The sequence below is a fragment of the Alosa pseudoharengus genome, unplaced genomic scaffold, assembly GCF_046254945.1.
Source record: "Alosa pseudoharengus isolate Yale_2024_CS ecotype anadromous, Long Island Sound unplaced genomic scaffold, YU_APseudo_1.1 YU_APseudo_1.1_scf_17, whole genome shotgun sequence".
NCBI classification, from domain to species: domain Eukaryota; kingdom Metazoa; phylum Chordata; class Actinopteri; order Clupeiformes; family Clupeidae; genus Alosa; species Alosa pseudoharengus.
Window position 1 is genome coordinate 6,891,786 of NW_027468640.1, and position 25,676 is coordinate 6,917,461.

General features: G+C 43.1%; 1 protein-coding gene across 1 annotated transcript; it reads right to left on the reverse strand.

The window, feature by feature from the left end:
* Positions 1 to 1,353: 1,353 nt before the first annotated feature.
* LOC143127855 (C-type mannose receptor 2-like) lies at positions 1,354 to 3,522 on the reverse strand. The gene is made up of 5 exons (XM_076289571.1): positions 3,486 to 3,522; positions 2,849 to 3,232; positions 2,383 to 2,718; positions 1,699 to 2,046; positions 1,354 to 1,429 (listed from the first exon to the last, which is right to left on the reverse strand). Exons 1-5 carry the CDS (start codon positions 3,520 to 3,522, stop codon positions 1,422 to 1,424), a joined length of 1,113 nt encoding a protein of 370 aa, XP_076145686.1. The 3' UTR covers positions 1,354 to 1,421.
* Between the last annotated feature and the right edge of the window lie 22,154 nt (positions 3,523 to 25,676).

A 25,676-nucleotide genomic window follows, 5' to 3' on the forward strand; every position in this document is an offset into this window, starting at 1 on the left:
CTCTTTCCACCTTGGTGGACTATCGTCGCATTGGCTACTTAATTCACCAATAGGTGGGATATCAGCAGGAAGTACCATCTCCCTGAACCTCTCCCTATCTTTGTGCACTCCCTCTAAATACTCCTCAAGCTTCTGCTTAGGTTCCAAAAGACTACCACTCTTCTGAATTACGAATAAAGACTTAACAAACTTAAATGGGTCTTTATAGAATGCTAGTCGGGCTCGTGATTTCTTCTTCCTATTTTTCCTAATATTTTCAGCTCTTCTTAGCACTACTAACCGCTCCCTCACATCTGCCTATAGACAGTCAATACCTTCCTTCTCATCATCTGTAGCTTTTCTCCACTGCTTCTTAAGCTGCCTCCTCTCCTTGATAAGTTTATCTCCTGATAAGTTTATCTCCTGCTGGCGCCTAGATTTAACTACCTCATGTAGCCGTTTTGTCCTTCTCTCAATAGTCCCAAATCTTTCCTTACCATAGCTATAAATAATGTCTCCCATTTTCTCTAATTTGCTTTCAGCCGTCCCCTTGAGCTGACCCAGGATACTGACCAAATCACTATTAACATCTTCCCACATTCTACATTCTGCTGCGCCTGGCCATCTAACCCCAGGCCTATGACCATTAATCTTCTCCCTCCTTGGCTGACTGGCCTCTCTCTCTGCCTCAGTGCTAGAACTTACCTCAAAAACAGGGGTACTGATGTCCTGCGAACTGTGGGTTTCTTCCTGTCGCTGGACTTCAACCGACTGACTTGATGCACTTCTTAAGAAATAGCTATCAATGCGGGGGACCCTGTGTTCCCTCTACCAAGCACTTCTTTTTCCCTTGATGAATTTTCAGGCCCTTTAGACTTGTAACCTTCTGCCAACCACACACACACATCTGCAGCTTTTTCTCAGTTTTCTCTGAACTAGTGGCTTCCACAAACATGTTTTCCTTACTCGTAATCAAATTCGTTCCAGGGTCAGTAACCATGTCTATCACAAGTGAGTCATCTTCCGCCCCTGCTCTCGCTGGTGTAGCTTAGTAGGGTGCAGCCCATAGTATTAAACTTTATTTTGACTTTCTACACTCTCTAGGGAGAAGAACACAATGGCACTCTTTTGAAAATATATGTAGTGTATGTGATAGTGGTTAGTAGTCTGTAGTACTCATAGTAGTGTATGTGATAGTAGTTAGTAGTTAGTTAGTAGTACTCATAGTAGTGTATGTGATAGTTAATAGTTAGTTAGTACTCATAATAGTGTATGTGATAGTAGTTACTGTACTTAGTAACTAGTTAGTAGTATGTGATGGTAGTATATCGTTTCTTATTAGTGTTAGTTTCTTATCCTAAAATGAGTGGTGAGCATCAATAGGAGCTTTAGGACCCTGATGAGTTTCTCCAACGCTGCTCTGGACTGGGGAGGATCCAGTCCTACTGCTCTGTAAGAGGATACACACACACACACACACACGCACACACACACACACACACACACATACACACACACGCATACACACACACACCTAGACTGAAGTTAAAGCAACACTGTAATATTTCCTCTATTGAAGGTTCTCTTTCATACTTAATCCATGAACTGAAGAGGCCAGTTTACATTACATTCATTTGTATAAGACAACCCCAACACACAGACACACACACACACACACACACAGACACTCATGTCCATATTGAGCAGAGATACACTCACCCTTAGTGGTGCAGATGAAGTTGAGTTTGTCGGTCTCAGTCAGGTTGCTGACCCACTGCCCCCCTCCAGACTCCACTGCCCCCACTCTGTGTTTGCAGGACTCCACTTGCTCTTGTCCTGGGGCCCAGTGGTTGTAGCAGACGGTCTCTCCACAGACCCAGAACCAGCCCAGGCCACAGGCATGAGGCAGGCCCAGCCACACGTGAGCAGTGGAGGCTCCTTTAGCCCGCTCCCTCACCCAGCGCTGGACCCGCTCGGACGTCACAGACACCAGGTCCACATGGTGCTCTCGGCAGTACTGCAGCGCCTCTGTCCAGGTCTTATTGTCACGGACCAGAATCAGCTTGTCTGAAGGGAAATACAGTGAGAGAATACTGATGCCTGCTCAGTGCTGGAGTCCTTCTGAGATTCTCATTCTATCTGCTGTATCGAAATGTGCTGAGTGGCCACATGTGACAGAGACAGCACCATCACAGACAGGACCACCATTAGGAGCTAGTATCACCATCACAGAAACAGTACCATCACAGAGAGGATCGCCATTACAGAGATAAATGCACTTGGACCTGAGATAGCAGGCCAACCCCACCATCTTTAGGTCATCAGCACATCTGCTCAGGATCATGCTGTTGTCTGTGTCTGAACTCTCCTCAAGCAGAGAGAGAAAGAGCCCTGGTGACTCACCTTCATAGCAGATGAAGTGCATACGATAGTGACAGCCTGCATCGTTCCACCGATCACTGAAAGTATGACGAATTTCAGCACAGAACTCGTCACTGCTGCGATAGTTGGGTTCTCCAGTGCCCCAGTGGCGGAATGAGGAGCTGCTGCCATCTGACCACTCCCAGGCATCTCTGAACAGGCCAATCCAGGCAGATGAACCTCCACTAACTTTCTCTATATGGTTGTTCTCTGTCTGATTCCTCACACTGGCCAGGTCTGTGTGATTCTCTCTGCAGTATCTTTGAGCATCTGCCCAGTTCTTCTCCTCAGTAACAAGCACAAAGGGTTTTGTGGAGTCTACCCCTGTGGTAAAGCATGTCTCATGGTTAAATGAGAGTCAGCACAGCTTCACCGTGTGACCTAGTGGGAGTGAGACTGATTTGTAGATCTGCATATTGTTAAGTGAATGAATACTTAGTCTTCTCACCATCATAGCAGATGAAGGGATGGCTGTCGCTACACCTGGAGTCATGCCAGTGTCCATTTTCTCCCTTGTACACACACTCTTGACCATCTCCATCTGGTTGGGCTAGACCCCAGTTCCAGAACTCTGCTTCATTCTCTCTGTAGAATTCCCTGCCAGCCAGAGACCACTGCCACTTACTACTGCTTCCCTGCTTCAGCCCAATCCAAGCGTTTCCAGCACCTGCTTCATGGATCAGGCTCTTCACCTTCTCCATCTCTGTCATGTCGTCTATGGTAGCGAGGTCAGTGAACTTCTCTCTGCAGTACTGCTGAGCTTCTGTCCAGCTCTTCTGCTCCTTCACCACATGAAACTGACGTGGCACAGAGGAGGAGAGACTGCCAAGACCTGAGGAGAGAGGAGTACACACACACATACACACACACACACACACACACACACAGACATGACTATACACATGAAGAAGTCCACACACACAGACACACACACACACACTCACAGACAGCTGGGTTGGCTAATCAGCACAAATAAGCATACAGGTACATTAGGTGTGTATACAAACAAAGTCTGTATGTAGTATGCAAACACACACACACACACACACACACACACGCACACTCATCCACATAAGTAGACTGACCTGAGACCAGCAGTATGGTAATGAGAAGCAGCTTCATGACTGAGGGCCTGAATATGGAACATAACTTAAATGCAGGAGATACACACACACACACACACAAACTAAGTGTGTGTGTTAAGTTAAGTTGCTATTGTGTGTCAATATATTGATTTTTAAGCTGATATACTGTATTTAGAGTTGATGGGCACATAGTATGCCTATTTCCAAAAGTACAACAGTGTGTTCCTCCTGACAGATGTCCTTCTGGCTGTGCAAGCTAAACTACCCCTGCACCAGACCAGAATCATTGCATAGAATACTTGATCATATACATATATAATGATGTTGTGATATGAAATAAAACATAACCCACCTTACAAGCCCAGTGTTCAGCACCTGGAGGTAGGTGAGGAGGAGGTCTAACCTGTCTGTTGGTCTGTCTGTCTGTTGGTCTGTTGATCTGTCTGTTGGTCTGTCTATTGGTCTGTCTGTTGGTCTGTCTGTTGGTCTGTCCTCTAGTTCAGCCCAAATGAGGTGCTCTGCCTTCCCAGGTCATATCCTCTTTTTATGTTTGCGTAACCAGTGTGTGCTTCTCCTTATCTACCATTATGAGTGGGTGTGTGTGTGTGTGTGTGTGTGTGGGTGTGTGTGTGTGTGTGTGTGTGTGTGTGGGTGTGTGTGTGTGTGCGAGAAAGGTTGCAGACCTGAGCAGTCAGATTTGCATGCTGTTTGCTTTAGTTCCGCTTTAGTTTGGTTTAGTTCTGCTTACTGATGCTAGCATACATACCTTAGTTAAGCAGACACACACACACACACACACACACACACACTCACGCGCACGCACACACTCAGACTCACACTCACACACACAATCACACTCACACTCTCACACACACACACACACTCACACACACACTCTCACACACACTCAAACACACACACACACACACGCACGCACGCACGCACACACACACACACGAATATACAGAATACAGTTCACTATGATTTGCCTCCCTGTTCACACACCATAAACCCCATATAGTAATGTTGTTGACTCTGGTGTGTTTTATTGTGGGCGGAGTATCTAATATGCATATCACAGGCCTATGCAAAGGGGCCTCAGGTGTCAATGTAGCCTACAGTTGTAGAGAGCAACCCAATACCCAATATGTTACAATCAGTATGTAGGCAAAGCACTTCTCCCCAAAAGTTAAGAGAAATGTGCTGCTGAATCTACTTCATCCAGTTACTCTAATTTTGAATCTGTGGAAATAAAGGTGGTCCTGATATGGTACAGGTCTAAGTTTGCAGCCCAGGAGAAACTTTCTGTATAATAGTCTGTATTCAGTCACCTCACATGAATTAATTTGTATGACTCCATTACTGTTACTGGCCCATCCTGCAGTGAACTCTCATCAGTTTTGTCTTTCTGCTCCAATGTATCAAATGATCATGGGATTTGTGTAAGTCAACTTGTTAGATTGGTGCTACTGAGACAAAGCTACTGAGACAAAAAATAGATTAATTCAGTATCATTGGAGAGTCAAGGATTTAGTAGAACAAAGTGTAGAGGCTAAAACAAATTACTCTGAACAGAATTTTTTTTATTTAATTAGTAAAATTTTCAAACAGTCCTAAATTCAGTATTAGCAAATCAATCACCAGCCAAGAAGACAGAAGAAGTTAAAAATTGAAATCATACAATACATATAAAAGATAGATCTATCTGTAAAAAGTCTACTATTCCTTCTTTCAGGATGTATAGGGGTCTTAGACAAAAGACAAACGATCGACCAGGACTTTAACAGGTGAGACTTTTTGTCTTTAAAAGTACAAACAAGACGTGCTGAGCACCATTTCACTGCCCTGTGTGTGCCGTCAGTGAGCACATCTCCCAGTTTACACACTTCATGAACAACAGCAAAGTTTAAAGCTTCACTTCATCCTCTTCCTCTTCTTTCTTCTCCTTCTTGTCTTTGAAGATCTGTCCATCCGGTTGCCTCCTCCAGGTCAGTTTGGCGTCTGCTGGCATCCCACTCTCCCTCACTCTCTGCTAAATCTGGAGAACAGAACTTAAGTCATTCAGAACCACCTTTCACCATGGACTGTCAGGTTATTTTAGTGTGTGACTAGAGAATCACTTGGATTTAATGTTAATGTTTGTGTTTTAAAGTACATTGGGAGTGGAAAGTAAATTTAAGATAAATTTACCAACTCCATGGACAGATACATTTTTGACCTATTTGAAGTAAAATCATTTTACAAGAAAGCTTAAAGTAAGTATCTTTATACTAAAAACAATACCTAGATAACCTAGAAACAATAACCAGAGTTTTTATATTACTATAAGATTATAACACTTGGTTAGATATCAGTTTTTGCGGTGAAAGAGATTAAAAACCATGACATGAACACTCCCAGCGCAGACTCACAAGTAGTAGTGTGGACTCACCTGTAGGATGGCCTGCTGCACGGCAGGGTCATTGATGATCACATGAGAAACTCCCGGAAAATTCACTCTCACAATCTGCCTCTTCAACTCTTTGGGGTCTGCACAGAGCAACACACACATGCACAGATTAATTAGATTAACTAGTACGGCACTAAGGGTAGATAGATAGATAGATAGATAGATACTTTATTGATTCCCAAGGAGAAATTGAAGTGTGTTTATACTACATATCAAATCCATTCTCCCCCCCACCCTGGACCCCTTCCAGTTTGCATACCGAGCCAAACGGTCTACAGAGGATGCAATCTGTTGGCAACAATATCTCAAGCAGCATCACACTGAGCACGGGGGCCCCCCAAGGCTGCGTGCTCAGTCCGCTGCTCTTCACCCTGCTGACGCATGACTGCACTGCAACCTACAGCAACAACCACATAGTGAAATTTGCTGACAACACAACTCTGGTGGGTCTCATCACCAAGGGCGACGAGACTCAATACAGGTTGGAGGTCGACCATCTGACCACGTGGTGCAGGGACAACAACCTCCTGCTGAACGTCAGCAAGACCAAAGAGATTGTTGTTGACTTCCGGAGAGGTCACACCCAACACCTGCCACTGACCATCGACGGTGCTGTGGTGGAGAGAGCGAACAGCACCAAATTCCTGGGGGTGCACATCAGTGAAGACCTCTCCTGGACCACCAACACTGCATCACTGGCGAAGAGAGCTCAGCGCCGCCTGTACTTCCTGCGGAAACTCAGGCGAGCAAGTGCTCCACCAGCCATCATGACCACATTCTACCGAGGCACCATTGAGAGCATCCTCTCCAGCTGTATCGCTGTGTGGGGCGGAAGCTGCACTGAATACAACAGGAAAGTCCTGCAGCGCATAGTGAACACAGCTGGAAGGATTATTGGTGCTTCACTCCCCTCCCTGAAGGACATTTACACCACCCACCTCACCCGCAAGGCGACCAAAATTGTGTGATGAAAGTCACCCCGCTCACAATCTGTTTGATCTACTGCCCTCTGGGAAGAGGTACAGAAGCCTGCGCTCCCGCACCACCAGACTCACCAACAGCTTCATACACCAAGCTGTTAGGATGCTGAACTCTCTCCCCCCTCTCCCCCCTCCACCCTCAGCTACATAACATCCTGGACATTGGACCCACAATGGCCGCCTGCACTACTCCACTTGCACACTTGTACACTTTGCACACTTTGCAACTTGTTGTTGTTGCCCTAAAAACACAACACTTCTGCTGCTCTTACATAACTTGCACCACTATGCCACTTTCTTTCTTACTTAGGTCAAACCGAACTACCTCAGCCTTTTATTGGCCTGAGTTTGCACTAATATTTTATTGACTGTCTATGCACAATTACAAACAATTTTGCTGCTCTTATTTTTTCATTGTGTGTGCCCTCTTATTTACTTATTTACTTACTTTTTTGTTTACTTGAATGTTATGTTTGTCTGTGGACTTAAATTGGTAAAATATGTCTTGTCTTTGGGATAGTGAGAAACGTAATTTCGATCTCTTTGTATGTCTGGAGCATGTGAAGAAATTGACAATAAAGCTGACTTTGACTTTGACTTTGACTTAGGGTTAAAAGAGAATTCCGGTGTGATATTGACCTAAAGTGTGTTGAAACATGATACCGAGTGTGAACATATGTCTCATAGCCCATCTCGGCTTGTCCCCTGCACTCCAAAATCTGGCGCTAGTTAGCCGATGCTACCAACAGCTTTTTCAATGGTGGTGCTTCGGCATCGGGCTAGCCATGCAAATAAATCACTGTTTTACACCATTTACGAGGCTCAATGTATCTCCACACTTCATTGGTAGACTTCCGAGGGCCCTGACATTTAAAACGAGACACTGAGAACCTATTTGGGAGCTTGCATAAATAAAAATGTAATTGCCTTCTCCACACAAAAAATCAATAAAGTAAAGATTTTGGTTGTGAACGTGTCTTGTGTTTGTAAACAAATACATCAATTTAGGAGGGAGATGAATGAAGAACACACACATTGCACACACATTTCTGTGATTATTTTGAGTATGTAGCCTAGAACAACTTTGTCTCCTCAGCCAAATAGGTGAGATAGCCTATGCCTTCTGCACTGCCTATGAGCAATCTAACTGTCTGACATGTAGTCTACTGCCAGTGTAATTATGACCGCCGCGCAGCGAAGCGGCGGTCATATAGGTTTAGTCAGATTTTTTTTTTTTTTTTTTTTTTTTTTTCTTTTTCGCATGTCCAAATTTCTGTCAATGATTCCCGGGACACTGAAAGACCGGGGTAGACGAAACTTGGTGGGCATGTAACCCCATATGGATAGCATGGAACCATCGTTTTTCGTTTTGATCTGTAGCCCCCCCGCTGGACTGCACCCCCCGAAAGGAGGGTAGGGCAGACACAGTTTTCTGTGAATATCTCGAGAACCCAAAGGTTTAGGAGGACCATTTTTTTTTTGTATGTTGATCTCAAGGGGCCATGTCAACCCATTCCATAACCACTCATTTCATGTATAGCGCCACCTAGTTAAACACAAAAAAGTAAAAATGAGGTGTTGTAATCGCAGGTATCTGTGACCTTTATTTTGTGACAAAACTGCACGAAATTGGAAGTGTAGGATCATTATGACACCCTCTGAATGCACGCCAAGTTTCGTGGAATTCCGTTCATGGGGGGCCACACAATAAATTAATTTATGTTACTATACACCAACTGGCCTGTAGGTGGCCGGAGACAGTTTTCTGTGAATATCTCGAGAACCGTAGGGCCTAGGAGGTCCACCTTATTTTTGTATGTTGATCTCAAGGGGCCATGTCAACCCATCCCATTACCACTTATTTCATGTATAGCGCCACCTAGTTAAAAATTAAAAAGCAAAAAATTAGGTGTTTTCATCACAATATCTCTGGCTGACATGGTCAAAACTGCACGAAATTGAAATTGTAGGATCATTATGACACCCTCCGAATGCATGCCAAGTTTTGTGTACTTTCGTTCATGGGGGGCCTTACAATAAAACAATTTATGTGTACATTTAGTGACGTACACCAACAAGGATTCCCGGGACACTGAAAGACCGGGGTACACAAAACTTGGTGGGCATGTACCCCCACATGGATAGCATGGAACTGTCATTTTTCGTTTTGATCTGTAGGGGGGCTGGACTGGACCCCCCGAAAGGAGGGTAGGCCAGACACAGTTCTCTGTGAATATCTTGAGAACTGTAGGGCCTAGGATGACCATTTTTTCCGTATATTTGCCTCCAGGGGTCATGTTAACCCAGTTCATGTGCACACATGTGCACAAACAGATACACACACACACACACATTCACAGTAATCATACGTATGACCAGGGCCGGCCCGAGGCATAAGCGAACTAAGCGGCTGCTTGGGGCCTCCTGGCCACCAGGGGGCCCCCAATCGAGTTTTTTTTTTTTTTTTTACATAATAAATAACGTAAACAAGTGACATCAATGAATGAATAAATGAAACAATTATCATTCAAATCAAGAAAATTATGATTTCATGATCAATATGCCTGCCTACTGCTACTGTGTCTGCCAGCCTTTGAGTCACGCGCATAAAGTAGACACCTCGGGTGCATATACAATTCGTGCAGACACTGCATCAAGTTCAACAATCGGAAGAGACGGTAATGTTAAGACAAGTCACAAAAAAGGACGTATCTCTCTGGTGCCGAAAACAGAACGAAGAAAATGACAGAGGAGGAGAAAAACGAGCAAGATACAGGTATGTTTTGCATGATTATTTACAGTATGTTTTGTGCTTGAGGTAGCTAGCTAGCTGTCATGATCTAATATAAGCCATCACCAGAGCTAAATCTCCGCCATCAACAGAGAAATGTCTCCCATTAATATATATTTATCTAGATGTATTTCAGATGTCAAGGATATTGGGATTGTTTTGGATGTTCAATCAAGCATGTACCCTTGCTCTAGGTGGGCTTATTATGTCGTAAATTAAAGTTAGCTAGCTGACTGAAGTGGACATTAGCACTACAGTAGCTACATGAAAACGTAGCTGAAGGCAAATTTACCACAGAGGGATTGTTTCTGATTTCGTACCTGAAAGTGTTGATAGTTTATTACTGCTCTATAATATGTGACATAGTGGTAATTCTGATAGCAACAACAGACTAAGCCCAGGCTCCCAGTCCCAACCCAACCCACTGACTAGCGCGACTCTGGGCATCGGTAACGTTCCAGCTTCATAGGCAAAGATGGAACAGCAGTGCGCTCTGCTCTAAGATCTTTGGAGAGAGATGGTAGTGTTTGAGAAAATATACCATGTTGGGTGGGGAGACTTCTGTGATGAAAATAAACTTACATTTGATTAAGATAGTGGCAAGTGATGTAGCGGTGCTACCCTAATATTTAGGCTGCAGTAGATCACCATGTTAAGCGTTCACCATACTGCAATTAAGTATACTCTTTTGATTATGCCTCATTTGCCAATAGAATATGAATTGTTACATGTGGAATTGCTTGTTATTTGAGTGTAAGTAATGATAGCAAAATAAACTCATTCTGCTCGATCAACTATGCACTTATGCAATATTTTATTTTTTTCAGAGACACTGTTGAAGTCCTTTGGAGCACATCTCTACCTCTACCTAACTCTACCTACCAGAAGGTGAGGTTTTCTTGATGGCAAATGGTTACATAGCCTGTTAATATGACACGACACATTTAACATCGTTTTTTATTTTATTTATTTATGTATTTATTTAATCATTGCAGGTTCGTCCACTGCAGAGTTGCAGATGCCTAAAAACCAGGAACGAAGTAGGAATAATTATCTATTTTTTGGGACATTTTATTTTTGATTATTAATGTTTGTCTATTTTGTTTTTATTTTGTAGTTGAAAATTGCTCATTTAATTCACATTTGCGGATTTGTTCAGCAAATCTGTTGAAAAACAAGTCATTAAACTGATGTACTTGTTTACAACAAATACAAATGCTGTTGTATTTTGTTATTTGTCAATTCAACTTCAGTAAACCACCCTTAGTGCTTCACTTTGAATATGAATGTTTCAAATAAATCTGTGATTTTAGTACCCTCTAAGATTAAAAGGTGACAGGGTTGGTGTAAATAACAACTATATTAATACATTGGTTTACCAAGCACATGGGGCCAGAAGTCTAGATTGGAGCCCCAAAACATTTTTGGCATGTGAGCAAGGATGGATTACTGAATGAGCCTACCGAGCCCAAGAGGTCAAGGGACCCTGAACCCCAAGTAGTTGTGTGAATTCACTACCAATAAGTCAAAAAGCAAAAGGCTATGAATCTGAACAAATTTAGGTACTGCCCTTCTCCAGCTGACCATCCCAAAAATGCACCAGAATACAGGAAATCACATCTAACCCCCCCCCCCCCCCCCCACACACACACACACACACACACCCGTTTGTACCCACATTTGCACAAACAGGGTAGGGGGAGAGGGTCCTTATGCATCTGTGTCCAGGGGGACAGTAGTTCATAATCAGTCGCTGTATTAATACATAACCTCACTGTATTAATTTATAATATGACATTATAGTGTGAAGTTGTCAATTATCGCCAAGCACAGGTGACTGCGTTGTGGGAGGGGGCCCCCAAATCAAATTCTGCTTAGGGCCCCCAAAAGGCTTGGGCCGGCACTGCGTATGACACATACTCACACAGTAGACATATGTACGCTTCCATGCACAGGCACATACGCAGGCACGCACACACACACACACACACACACACACACACACACACACACACACACACACACACACACACACACACACACACATACATAACATAAACATAACACAAACAATCAAGAATTTCTCATAATTATGAACAGGCAAGAGGTGGGGTTGTATAAAATGAATTTTACATGTGAAATCTATGAACTAATCATGTTTTGGTACTTGTTGTCTAGCAGATACCAGTGAGAATTGAGTGTGGATAATGCAATTTAGTGAGACAGTTAGAATCATATAGGCCTTTCAGCGTGATTTCTTTTTGTGGAAAAAATGTGCTGGACTGGGCGGCGGTACATCTAGTGTTAATAGAAATTGTTTGAGTCAATTGATTGGGGAAGTGCTGTGACAATGGCAAGGACATACTTTGGGACAGTGAAAGTGCTTGTGACAGTTAACAGTGATGGTGCTTATGGACAATAACAGTGTTCATGGACAGGTCAGTGATGGTGCTTATGGACAATAACAGTGTTCATGGACAGGTCAGTGATGGTGCTTATGGACAATAACAGTGCTTGTGGACAGGTCAATGATGGTGCTTATGGACAATAACAGTGCTTGTGGACAGGTCAGTGATGGTGCTTATGGACAATAACAGTGCTTGTGGACAGGTCAGTGATGGTGCTTATGGACAATAACAGTGCTTGTGGACAGGTCAGTGATGGTGCTTATGGACAATAACAGTGTTCATGGACAGGTCAGTGATGGTGCTTATGGACAATAACAGTGCTTGTGGACAGGTCAGGGGGATATGATTGTGCATGGTGACAAGTGTTTGTGGGAACAGAAATTAAATGTCATTTTTATTAAGGAATAGAATTTGTTCCACTGTGCCAGGGCTTAGTCTGTTTCGCTTCTTGTTGACCACTTCACCAGCTTTAGAAATAAAAACCCGCTCACATGGCACAGAGGAGGCTGGTGTGCACAGGATGTTACGGGCCAGCACATACAAATGAGGATACACGTGCTTGTGCTGAGCCCAAAACTGGAGTGGGTCTTCTGATCGAGGAATGTTCCGCTGCACCTCCGCAGTTGCATTAGCAGTGGCACTTTTCACTCTCCTGGTCTCCGAAACATGTTGGTCCAGCAAATCCCATAGGCCAGTTCCTGAATGGCGACAAAACACAATGCATTACAAAAATACAGTATAAACATGGCAATATTGACCATAGATTCATACCTGAGGATTCAGCAGGCTCTTGTGCTGCTGGGTCAGGTGGAGTGCTGTCTCTTAAAAGAGAAGAACATTCTGCTGTGAGCCTTCTCACAGCATTTTGTGAATTCCAGGAGCCAGAGACAGTTTTTTCGGCTGACAGCTCCACTGTTGCCTCCTTTAGGGGAGACAGTGCTCCAAGGCATTCAGATATGCTCTGGTATTCAGCAGAGGTCAGAGCAGCCAAATGGGTGCACAGTGACACACTGCAGCACCGACGAGTTCCCTTTGCTCATACAGCCTGGACATCATGTCATAGGTGCTGTTCCACCGTGTCTCCACTTCCTGCATGAGCTTGTGAGGAGGTATCCCCATCTGCTGCTGGATGCTGAGGAGTCTCTCTCTGGCGACGGTGCTCGTCCTGAAATAGGCCACAATGTTCCTTGCCTTGCCCCTTATTTCTTTAAGACCCAGTGTCTGGTCAATGGCTTTTTTTTACAACCAAGTTTAAAGCATGGGCAATACAAATGCTGTGCCTTAACTGCAAAATAGTCCCACATGCCAACATGTTTGCAGCACCATCACTCACAAAGCATCACACCTTTCCCAGAATCCCCCATTCCTCCATGACAGCAGTCTTTTTAGCAGCTATGTTGGCTGCCATATGCCTCTCTGGGAACTTCCACACAGATAATAAAACAGTGGACAATTTGTCATCACCATCGATGAAATGACAAGTGATGGCAAGATAAGCATCTATGTGGATTGAAGTCCACATGTCTGAGGTCAGACTCACAGCTGTAGCCTTCAGCAACTCTTCTTTGGCCTTCTGCTTTTCCTCCTTAAACTTGGACTCCACCATGGCTTTCAGCGTTTGCCGTGATGGCAAAATGTAGGATGGATCCAAATAGCTCACAAAAGGCTCGGAATCCAACATCATCCACAATTCTGAAGGGCTGTGAGTCTTTTACGACCATGTCAACAAGAGCTTTGTCCATCTTGTCCTTTCTAGTTCCTGCAACACAACAAATGTACATTAATAAATGATGCAGTATGACTACATGTATACTTCATAAATGCATGCACGTAGGCCTACTGAATGTGAAAAACACAAACAGTTAAGACAGAAGTATATTGAGACACCAAGTTCACACTTGAAAAGGAACAACTGAGTCAGAAGAAAAAATCACCCTGGCTGCTGGATTCAGCTTGTTCAGAGGCAGAGGCACGATCATGCTTGGCACGGAAGTGCCTCAACATGGATGAGGTGTTGTTGTTGTAGGCCAGCTTTTGGTCACAAATCAAGCACTGGACCTACAAAAGAATCCACAACTAGTAGCCTAAGTGAGGTTTCAATTGAAAGGATGTGCTTCATGTTTGGCGATATTGTGTGACCATTCATTTAAAAAAAATATGAGCTTACATGATACATGATAGATCAACAGGTTTTGTGAATAGCCTAGGCTACCCCAAGCATATATCCCAAATTATAGAATAACACTATGCTTGGCTTAATTTATATGAAAGATGTGAATATTAAGAAGCTATTGTCTATAGTCACAAACAATTTTATTATGAAAATATAGTTTAAGTTGTGGCTAATTCAAATCTAGACTTTCCCACATTATGGAGAGCCTATAGCCTAATATAGCCTACACATCGGCGTATCCCAATAAAACAACATAGGCCTACCTTGTTGGGCGAAATCAGATTAAAGTGTTCCCACATCTCTGAACGCCCTCTCTTCGCAACAGGTTCCATGTCTAATCTATAGACTCTATCACTCAAACTATATGAACTCGCTATAAACTCTCTACTCACTTTCTACTCGCTATCTATTTGATAAACTCTCTACTTGCTATATACTTACTTGCAATAAACTCTCTATTATAATCTCTCTACTCGAACTTGCTAGACTATGAATGAACTCTCTATACGCTTTCTACTCGCTATGTCTTCTATAAACTCTAAACTCACTACTCGCTATGAACTTCCTAGGTTATGAACTTTCTACTTGCTATAAACTTTCTACTTACTATAAAATATCTACTGCCTATACACTTTCTATGAACTCTCTACTTGCTGTAATAATCGCTATAATAATCTCTCTATTCACTAACTCTCCTGACCCCGTTTCGCGCGTCTTTAAAGCTTTGAACCAAACTTCGAAGCAGTCACGTGGGTGTGTGTGAAACGAAGCTTCGGACGTCACTAGTCACGTGATTCTCACGAAACGAATCAAGCTCCGATACAAAGCTCCATTCCAAATTGGTTCATGTCTTCGATACATGCCTCGAAGCAGGAGGTTCACGGGTAACATCACTACCTCTCTCTCCTTTTCACTTCTGAGTAAGACTAGGCCTACAAGACACAACAATAGGTTTACCACCAATGATATGTATGGCTGCATCATCAACAGCGTTGTTGGAACTACGGTGTATGAACGCCGGAGGTAGCAAATTGCGACATGTGTTGACACTCCCATAATTGTGGAAAAACATATCAGCGCTTCTTCATGCAGTTTCTGGGTTATGGAGATGGCAAATGTTCCAAAACTACAATCACCCGGTCAGTAGCCAATGAGTTACTAGATTCTAGCATCCGGAAATACACCCCACCCTCCAGTGACAACCATTCAGCATTCTTGGCGAGGGCAAATAAAAGACAGAAGTATGTCTACTTCATTTTTGACTATCAGTGGGGCAGGGTGGAGGTCGTCCTCGAAGTAGTGGCAGGCGGTCATCTGGCACACATCCACGATGTAGACTCCCACGCCACGGAAGCCCTCGCACAGGATCCGGTCCACTTGCATAGTGAGCCAATCACTGCCATAAGGATGCTGTAGGATGCATAAACACTCATTTTAGCATGCTGCAGGACACACGCACGAGCACACACACACACACACACACACACATACACACACACGATCCAACAAGAGGGGCAGCAGAACACAAGGAGATAGGAAGGAACGCACCACAACCTCCCCAATAACAGCACAGTCGATTCTGACATTGCATCAAAGCGGTGGATAACATGGAGCACAGTCGTTTCTGACATTGCATCAAAGCGGTGGATAACATGGAGCACAGTCGTTTCTGACTGTGGAAACTCTTTTGAAAGAGGATTCAAATGTTTGTGTCGGTGGTAGTTAAGTGGGGAGCCAAAAGGAGTTGTGCGTTTGATCATCAGCCGCCACCACTGTACCTTTGAGCAAAGTGCTTAAAGTGGTGATAGAATGCAAATCGAGTGTACCTTGGCATAGTTGAATAACGGCAGTTCAGTATGTAAACTAAACATACAGGGAACTTCAAAATCCCATTGTCACCTCCTTCATATGGAAAGCTCACAACTTGAAACTGCCGTGTTAAAATGGGCGAATCTTAACGAAGCTCAGAACTGACGTAAATCCTGGGGGTGTCCCTGCCACCACTGTACTTTTGAGCTAATTGCTTAACCCTGCGTTGATACATGTAAGTTGCTTTGGATAAAATGCGTCAACCAAAATGTATAAATAAAAAAAAATGTGTTCTCACCAACGGCCAGTTATGGTCAATAGGTGGTGCTCTACTGGTAATGATATAGATGTTTGAAGGTAAAAGAAGACCAATAAAAAGTTGTTTAGTTGTATCACGCTGACAGTTGATCCCTTGAGTGTAGACTACAGAGTAACAATACACCACCTTTTTGTTGTACCCCGTGTTGGCCATCTTGATGATGATCTTGGTCCCTGGCGCGCGTTTCAAGAGGGCGACGACCGACCTCCGGAGCAGCCAGACGCAGTAGGCGTAGTACGTGAGTGGGTAGTTGGCGAGGTGCGTGCACAAGTTGAACACGACCACAGTTTGCGGCCCTCCGGCCAGGCCATCGATGTCGCTGCTCATGTAGTGGAGGGTTGCTGCGGAGATCTTGCCGCAGTGCAGAGGGAGGCCGTGTGTGCGGAAGTGCATGGCGATGTTGTTCTTCAGGTCCACGGCCATGAGTGGCCCCGTCTGGATGTTGGTGTGGAGGTTGACGCGGTTTAGAGCTGTGACGAAGAACAAAAAAAAAATTTTTTAGCGAGATGTTAGCATATCAGTTTATTTTTTTTATTATTTTTTTTTAATATTTTTTGGACTTTTTTACCTTTCATTTGGACAGGACAATGGAAAGTGACAGGAAGCAAGTGGGAGAGAGAGACGGGGTGGGACTGGGAAATGACCGCAGGTCGGATTCGAACCTGGGTCCCCGTGGGCACTCGGACCCGTACATGGTTCGGGCACTGTAGCCTGCCGCGCCGCAGCGTCCCCCAGCATATCAGTTCATGACACACTTGACACGTGCTATGTTACCGGAATTCAGAGATCTATTTCTACAGACTGCTGTCGGTGCATTCCCTCTATATTATATTGGCGTTATGTTGGTACTTTGTTGCAAAAGAGCATTATTTAGTTTGTTTATTATTGCGCTTCTCAACCAGAGGGGGAACACAAGAGCAAATCTTGTTAAGGGTGCCTTTAACCTCTTATGGGATGGCTGAAATTCCTGGTTTTTTGTCTAAACGGCATACCCAAATTAAAAGTGGTACAGCTCTCATATAGTTTGACACTCAGGGATGTGATTGATATCATTGGAAAGGTAACACTCTAAAGCAGGGTATCTGCACATTTTCCAAGTGCAAATTTAAAGACTTTTAAGACCTTTTCAAGACTTTTAAATTGAAAAATTAAGACTACCACGGCAAAAGGATACGACAACTTAAAACTGTTTTATGCAATAGATTTTTTTCTACTAATTTTAATCCCCACCCCATTTTGGATGTCTACAGAAGTTACCAAATATATTTTGGCGAAAGAAAAATAATTGTGTGTGAATTACCTTCACATCTATAAATGCCCAATTTTAGGGTCTGGACTGCTTGCTTTTGAAGCTGGCTGTACATATCTGGTTGTGCTTACTGGCAGAGGCTGACTGTTCTTCACCTGTGTCAGTATAGCCTAGGCTACTTGCCAAAGACATGTGCACTGGATTCCCTTCAATATTTTCATTCAAGTTAGACTAAGCTATTTAAATATTTTAATAGGCCTACTTTACATAATTCACTATGTGCATCTATTGTCCCATATGCAGCACAGCAAATTAAAGTTAATCCACTACTTTACATTTTGCATACCAGTTGTATCTAAACCAACCAAAGCTTGACTAAAACATTGTAAAACCATTGACTTGTTTTAAATGAATTAAGAGACAGGTCCTCCTCGCATGATCCTGCTGAAAACTGCTGGTTTCATCTCAAGCACGCGCGTATTATGAACGCACGTTGTTTTTTTTATGTAGCCAGTCGGCAACATTAAAAAAAAAATATGTGGTTATATTTCACAACTTTTGCGAAGTATGCCTACTGGGAAAGGCTGGCAAGCAAGCTGCTGACAGATATTGCAGGTATTATAACTTCGATATGTTCTTCCCTAGGGTAGGCCAGCAACACACGCTGGAAAGATGCAAACAGATCAACTTAACATGTACAGTATTTCCTCCTGATTGCGAAAACGTTTTTCTTTTTCTGTCAGTCCGTGGTTCCTTCATAAATTGCGCAGCAAATTATCAGACGAGTGACAGAAGCACTGCGCATAATTTGACCAGCAGTCTTCGCGTCCATAGTTTGTGAAACGATGCTGCGTCCGAGCAAAGATTCTAGATGCCCAGCGCAACTCCAAAGAGGACAAATGAGCGTCCTGTTTGAGGCTTTTAAAATCCATGTCCGGCCTAAATTCAAACGTATGGCCACCCCTATCGCTAACTGGCTTACCAACTCTTTCTCCCACTATTATTACCGTTTTCACACCTTTAACCACACCCGTGAGAAACATCTTCACTCTGCAACCACTACACTTCCTCCCGTAGCCTTATAGTCACTTATACAATTACGTTTTAAATACACGAAACCGGATGAAGACATTTCACTCGCTCTCTTGCACTCGCTGGCGGTCCCATACGCAAATTTAATACCTCCCTTTCGAAAATTCAAGACATCCCAGATAATTTAAGACTTTTCTAGGCCTTAAAAACCGAAAGTTGTATTTAAGACTTTTTAAGGATCCGCGGGAACCCTGGTTCACACATTTCTTGTTCTTTTTCCACACATGACTAACTTTGTTTTATTTATTGATACCCCCTGGCTCTACTTTGTTGTTCTTGTTCACACTTACTGTATGTTGGCCAGTGTTGGGAGGGTTACTTTCAAAACGTATTCCGTTACAGAATACAGAATACATGCCCAAAAATGTAATCTGTAACGTATTCCGTTACGTTACTCAATCTGAGTAACGTATTCTGAATACTTAGATTACTTCCGCATTGAATTGCATTTTATAAGTGTAGGAATGCGGCCATCAAATCCTGCTTAGGCCTAGTAAACAGGCCTATTCTGGTGTGTTCTTCTGTTCCAAATGGCTGAAGTGTTAGGCCCACATAGGAGAATGTAAAGTCAACTAAGCTACCTGATACAACTTTACAACTAAAATAGCAAGGTGACCACTAAAACTACAGCAGGCAACTAGGCTAATTAAAACAAACTAAATAAATACGCTACTTTAAGGGCATACTGCAAAGGAATGAAATGCCCGCACTCTGCTAAAACTCCCATATATTTAATGTGTTGCAACGTTTCGACCCGACTGGGTCTTCCTCAGGCAGCCTACCTCAGGCAGAAATGTTATTAATTATTAATTAAGGTGTGCCTGTGAGATTTTTCGGTGGCATCAACCCAGTACAAGTGAGGGGCGCATATGACAGGTGGAACGCAAATGACCTGTACATGTAAATATGGGCTACTGTATATCAGTGCTCTCAAAATGAACGTGATCGCGTAATAATGACAATCAAAAACCGCACGTTAAAATATGCTAGGCCTACTCGCAAGAATAATTCTTCAGAGGCTGCACCATATAATTAATTTTAAAAATGTAATGTAAATGTAGATCTAATTAGAAAAAATAATAATCCATAAAGCTATTTTAAGTTAGAATAAAAAACGTAGAATGCAGTGCCTATTTTAGAGATTGGTTTTATTGTAGGTCTGAACTAGGCTTTGCTTAGGCTATTGCTTAGCAAACTGTGTAACCGATTGGCCGAAGTAGCCTGAGCTATTAATACTTAGGAAAATATCCTTTGAACAGACATCAGGAACCACGATCAGTGAGGAACAGGAGTTACCTCCACTTACTTTACTCCTAATTTGCTGTGCAAACAGTCATTTCAGGGTCTCCGATGACGCGTCCATAATGCGCGCTGGCTGTTTTGAGGCTAGTGCAAGACGGCGGGGCTTGGATTTAAACATGTAAACAATTTCATCATAGATTGCTTTCAGGAGCTTCTGGGAAATGGAGTTGCTTTAATTCATTTAGAGAGTGAGCAAAATATTATGAAACAGAGAAGTATCGTCATGTAATCCATTGATTTCAACAATGTAACTGTATTCTAAATACCAACTATTTAACTTGTAACTGTATCGGAATACAGTTACTCATAATTTGTATTCTGAATACGTAACGCCGGTACATGTATTCCGTTACTCCCCAACACTGATGTTGGCTTTGTTGTTTTTATTCATCCTTGTTCCCATATGACAAGCTTAGTCATTAAATATTGGGAAGCTGCCTGAGTACCACTAAGAGGGCACTGAAACCATGGCCCCTGCCTATAATCATATCTATTTATCTATAATATTGATCTATCTGTGGACTTATAGCCTACTTATCTATCTGTAATAGCCACTTGTGTCAGATACAGATGACACTGTTTGAGACTGATCAGTGAATTCCTGGCTACGTTTGTAAATGCGTACGCGTTTTGCTTGCCGTGTCTACAGCATAGCTCTTCCGATACTTCCGCCGTCCGTCATGGCGTTCATAATTCGTGCAAGTATAAGGGGTGAATACCCTCTCTTCTTTCACAGTACATTCATGCAAAGTCTGGCACAGTGTTTCAATTGGATCCTTCACCAACATTCTCTGAGCTTGAGGACTCCACACATGCTGCTCAGAGACAATATGCCTGATTTATGTGGAGAGGATTTTGTTTTTAAACACTCAGCATCTTTAACACTTCCCTCAAAACTCCTGGCTCCAGCTTTACATGCTGCTTCCTCCTTTGCAGTGGAATCTGTATTTGCTGGAGAGTTTTATAACCAGTGGTGCCAGCGGTACATTTGATTTGTATTGCTTTATTTGCAGCGCCAAATTAATTTAACATGTAACTCATACTGACTGACATGAACCAAGGAGTAAACATTACCGTCTACAGCCATGAGAGGGCGACAAAGGCTTGTGACAACTATACGCTCCTGTGTACCCCTGAAAAAATTAACTGAAACATGCTTACCGGTAACTTGCTTGTTGGACTCGCTGACTTGTTATGTTAATTTAACCTCCCTTCTTTAAGCTATTGTGTAGCTGAATAACTGTTATGTTTCATAGTTCCTGACCACCAGTACCATCCATGAGTTTAATTGAAAAACAAAAAAATAAATGTATATGACACTTAAATCCAATTTGCATAATAATTTGTAACACGGTGTAATCACTAGTGTTTTTTGAGACAGTAGGCCTAATATGTCTCCCCTGTAGCCACTTTTGGGTTAAAAAGCGTCAGCCAAATGTAATGTAATGACAATGCTCTTGTGCACACAGGTCCAGTTGAGCGAGAAGGGCATTATGAGCTCCTTCTGTGAAGGGTCCTTCAAATGCTCTCATGCTGCCCTGTGCATATTTGCCATCCACAATTTCTCGGCGACTGGCCAAGACCGGTCAGGGAAAATTCCAAATCAGAGTCGGCACACAGACATGAGGTCAGTAAGGGAATTGTACCCTCCACCAAAACCCTACAAGGTCTTATCCAGAGAGGTAACAGTGCAAGAGAAGGAGGATTTTGAGCTGGGCCTGTCCCAGTTCTTTACTAGTCTTGGGTGGATGATGTCACCGGAGCCACCTCAGCCACCCTCAATCCCTACCGTGCAGAGCATCAATGGCCTGAAAAACCGTGAAGGCGTGGCAGCTGTTCTTTCTGCTCTTGCGCTCAGCAGTGAGATGCTGTGCACATATACACGCTGAAACAGCGTGACAACCCTGGCTGGTTTGAGCTAAGGCGAGGTCGGCTCACAGCCTGCAATTTTGGATATGTACTAGCTGCCAAGCAGGATCGCCCATCGAAGTCTATCATACAAAGTGTCATGGGTCAGACATTCTTAGATCCGGGATTTTACTTGGTGAAAGAGGGCCTACCAGCTGAATAAAACCCACCCGTACTGGCATCAAATACAACAGGGCCGGCTATAAGCCAGATGTCTGCTACTTTGTTGTGTAAGTTATGAGCACTGACAGGGATGAGGCATGGCCTTCGAATATCCCTGTGCTTGAAAGCTTTTACGAGAAATGCATACTCCCATCCTGGGGCCTGAGGTGTGGGTGGGTGGGTTAGGGCTGTGGGAACATAGGCATGCTCTCGTCTGCCGTCCAGTTGTTAAAAACTATAAATGGTTGGGACATTAAAAGTTAATTTTGACATGTAACTTCTTTTTATCTTTTAAAGCAGGGATTCCCAAACTGTGGTACGCGTACCCCCGGTGGTACGCGAGCTGCTTCTAGGGGGTACGCGAGATGAAAAGGGCTATGGCGGACAGGTGTAAAATTTTAATTTTAAATACATAATTTCGAATCAGGTCATAATGATATGGAAACATGAAATTAAAGGATATAATTTATAAACTCTGTATGTGTTCATCAAAAAAAGGGCAGCTTATTAAACATGACGCCTGGAATAGCTAAGGCGTTACTTTTGAATGCGTTGGATGGTCCGTGGTCCGTGGGGGGAAAGTTTTGCGGATATAACAGGTTTTTGAAAACAACAAAAACAGAAAGGAGGGAAGGAGCAATGCTAGGAGTTATTTCAGATGGGCAAGAAAGGTAACATTAAGCTAGGCTTTACATTTAACAAACTAAAGGTAGCCTAAGTTTAGCCTTTCTAGGCTGTATAGCCTAATGTTGTCCAAACGAATACATCCTTGTCAGGCGTTGTTGTAGGCCTATTATAAGATATTGTATGTGGATGTAGTTAGGCTACTATGCAGGCTACTTTTCATAAGTTTTCAACTGACCAAATGCACGCACCTAATAAAACCGGGAAACGGACATATATTGTCAACGCGGGGGGGGGGGGGGGGGGTGGTTATAGAATGCGTTACGTTTTTATGTGTTTATGTGTCGGATGGTGGGGGTACGCGAGCCGAGTCGGAATGTAGGCGGTGGTACGCGGGGGGAAAAGTTTGGGAACCGCTGTTTTAAAGCAACACCAAAGAGTTTTTTGTACCTTAAAGAAGCCCTATGCAACAATTTTAGCAAAAATGACCTTAATTATGCAGGTTGAAAGTCGTTCTGATGGTTCTACAACACTTTCTGAGTTGTTTGGTGGGTGCTTCGTCTCCCCCTATCGCTTCTCCGTGGAAAAAACGAATATGCAACTTTCTGAACCCGGACTGTGTAAATCTGTGTGACTCAGCGGAAGTATCCAATCGCGCTTCAAAAATGTAGTCAGATTGTAGTTTCTAAGAAGACTGCAAAACGGACAATGACTTGGCTTTGTTGCTGTTGAAATTGGGTGGACCCTTGGGTGAACTTCTATTTTGTAATGTGGTTTGATAGTCTCTTGAACAATGTGTTTGCTCGACCGTTTTATAGTGAGCCCTGTATGTGTTTAGCTTGGTTTTTTGATGGCTAGCTCGCTAGCTAGTGGGGGTTTAGCGTAGCAGTCACTTGCTACCGAAGCTGCAGGGGGAGCTATGTCGTGAAAAATGCGAGCCCAAATCCGGCGAAAACCCAGAAACAGCGAAGGAATAACCAGACCTGCATAGGGCTTCTTTAAAATAATGTTTCCAAAATCGTTTCAGTGGTTCATCAACTCGTAACAGGGTGAACGGCACTTCTGCATTCGCTTCGCGACCCTCTATCGGCTATAACCGCACTATGTAAGTTTGCCAGATCGGGTCCACACTAGTAGGGCTGGGCGATATATCAGTATTATGACTACGACCGATATATTTTTGAAAACGATATGTAGTCGAGACAACATCGTCATACCGGTATTATGTTAACAGTGTTTCCCATAGGATTTGATTGAATTTGTGGCGGTAGCATTGGGGGGGAGTGCTGGTTAAGATTGCCTTGGTAGTGTATAGGTCTAATTGAGTGCCTGTCACTTTAAGACATTTGTGCTGATGTGTGGATGCAATTCATAACGTTTTCTACGTAGTTAGTTAAAATAAACTTTCGTATGTCTCCTTGGGACAAGCACTTTTGAGTCTTGGAAAACACTTTTCCATTTATATTGGGATTTTGCAAACATTCAGTGTCAGAGTCAATAAAATGAGCCCTACATGAGTAACAAAATTGACAAGCAGCTGTAAGTAAGCATGCTAAACTCGACATCCAAACAGTATTCTAACGTTAACTTTGAGATACTTGATTGCATAACTTAACTTAGTTTAGTCTCCTCAATGTATGTTGTGATAAAACCTTAGCAGAGTTAACTTTAATGCAGCAGTTTTGAACAATTTTGCGCAGCATTGTCACGATGCTAAGCAGATTTAATGGCAATTTAGCCCGCCGTCTTCCATGCAATGCTTCTATGTGGCAACAACAATCCTTCAACAATCGTTAATGTTTTGTTAAATGCACATGCAGAGGAGGGGCAGCGGGCTCGTTAGGAGAGAGAGCGGGGCAAGTAAAGGCTGTCTGCGTAAAAAGCGCAGGTCAGTGAAAGGATTTGATCTTATCTTTAATTTAAATAGTTTAATTTAATATTTAAACATAGAACATTAAAGGATAATTCCGGTATTTAGCACTTTGAGTCCCTTTTCTGGTTTGTTTTGGATGAACTAGAGTGGAGGACACCGACATTTTGACGAACACCACCACTAACCACTCGGTGAGTTGCACAGTTTTGAAAACGAACGTTAAGGGTTGTTTTAAGGACATGTTTGTGCATGCCCATAGCCAGCCAGTCAAGGGCAATACAAAACGAGTCAGAAAGTCGAGACAGGACCCATCGTCAAAATTTCGGTGTTCACCACTCTAGTTCATCCAAAACAAACCAGAAAAGTGCTAAATACCGGAATTATCCTTTAAAGGGGTGGTTCAGGATTTTGGACATAAGACCTCATTTCCAAGTACGCAAGTGTGCAAGAAGCCACAGATTAGTCAACGTATGGGAAACACTGGTTAAATAATGGGCCATTTTATCAAAGCCACTTGCTCTTCTGTGTTCAGACAATTCAGACAGCCGCAGCTCTGCTCAACTATGCCCCTTGCGTGTGCACGTTCTCCCTCGCAGCACTACAAACTTTCAAACATGATGGACACTGAGTCAAATTTTGTTTACCGTGATCAGAGGTTGGTGCTGATGCCTATTTCCGTCGGCACATCAACGGTTAGACTGAGAATTCTCGTTGTGAAATCAAAATTCCTCTGGAGCTCCAAGCGGTTTTGTACACGCAGACTTTTAAGTTACAACACTGTTTACAGCTCTTCGACTCATGGTAAAACAGAGGTGGGACTAAGTCATTGTTTTGCAAGTCACAAGCTAGTCTCAAGTCTTTGCCTTCAAGTCCCGAGTCAGGACAGGCAAGTCTCAAGTCGAGTCCCAAGTCCTACCGTTTGAGTTTCGAGTCCTTTTAACAACAGAGAAATAATATTTACACAGATCATGTATGCTTTTAAGATTTGTATATATTTATTAAACCTTTTTTTGGAAGAACATTGTTGAAACACTCATTTTAAAACCTAAGTG

Coding starts and splice junctions, on each gene's coding strand:
- LOC143127855 (XM_076289571.1), bottom strand. CDS start 3,522: ATGAAGCTGCTTCTCATTACCATACTGCTGGTCTCAG. Junction 2,719..2,848: donor TCCCTTCATCTGCTATGATG/GTGAGAAGACTA, acceptor CCACAGGGGTAG/ACTCCACAAAACCCTTTGTG. Junction 2,047..2,382: donor GCACTTCATCTGCTATGAAG/GTGAGTCACCAG, acceptor ATTTCCCTTCAG/ACAAGCTGATTCTGGTCCGT.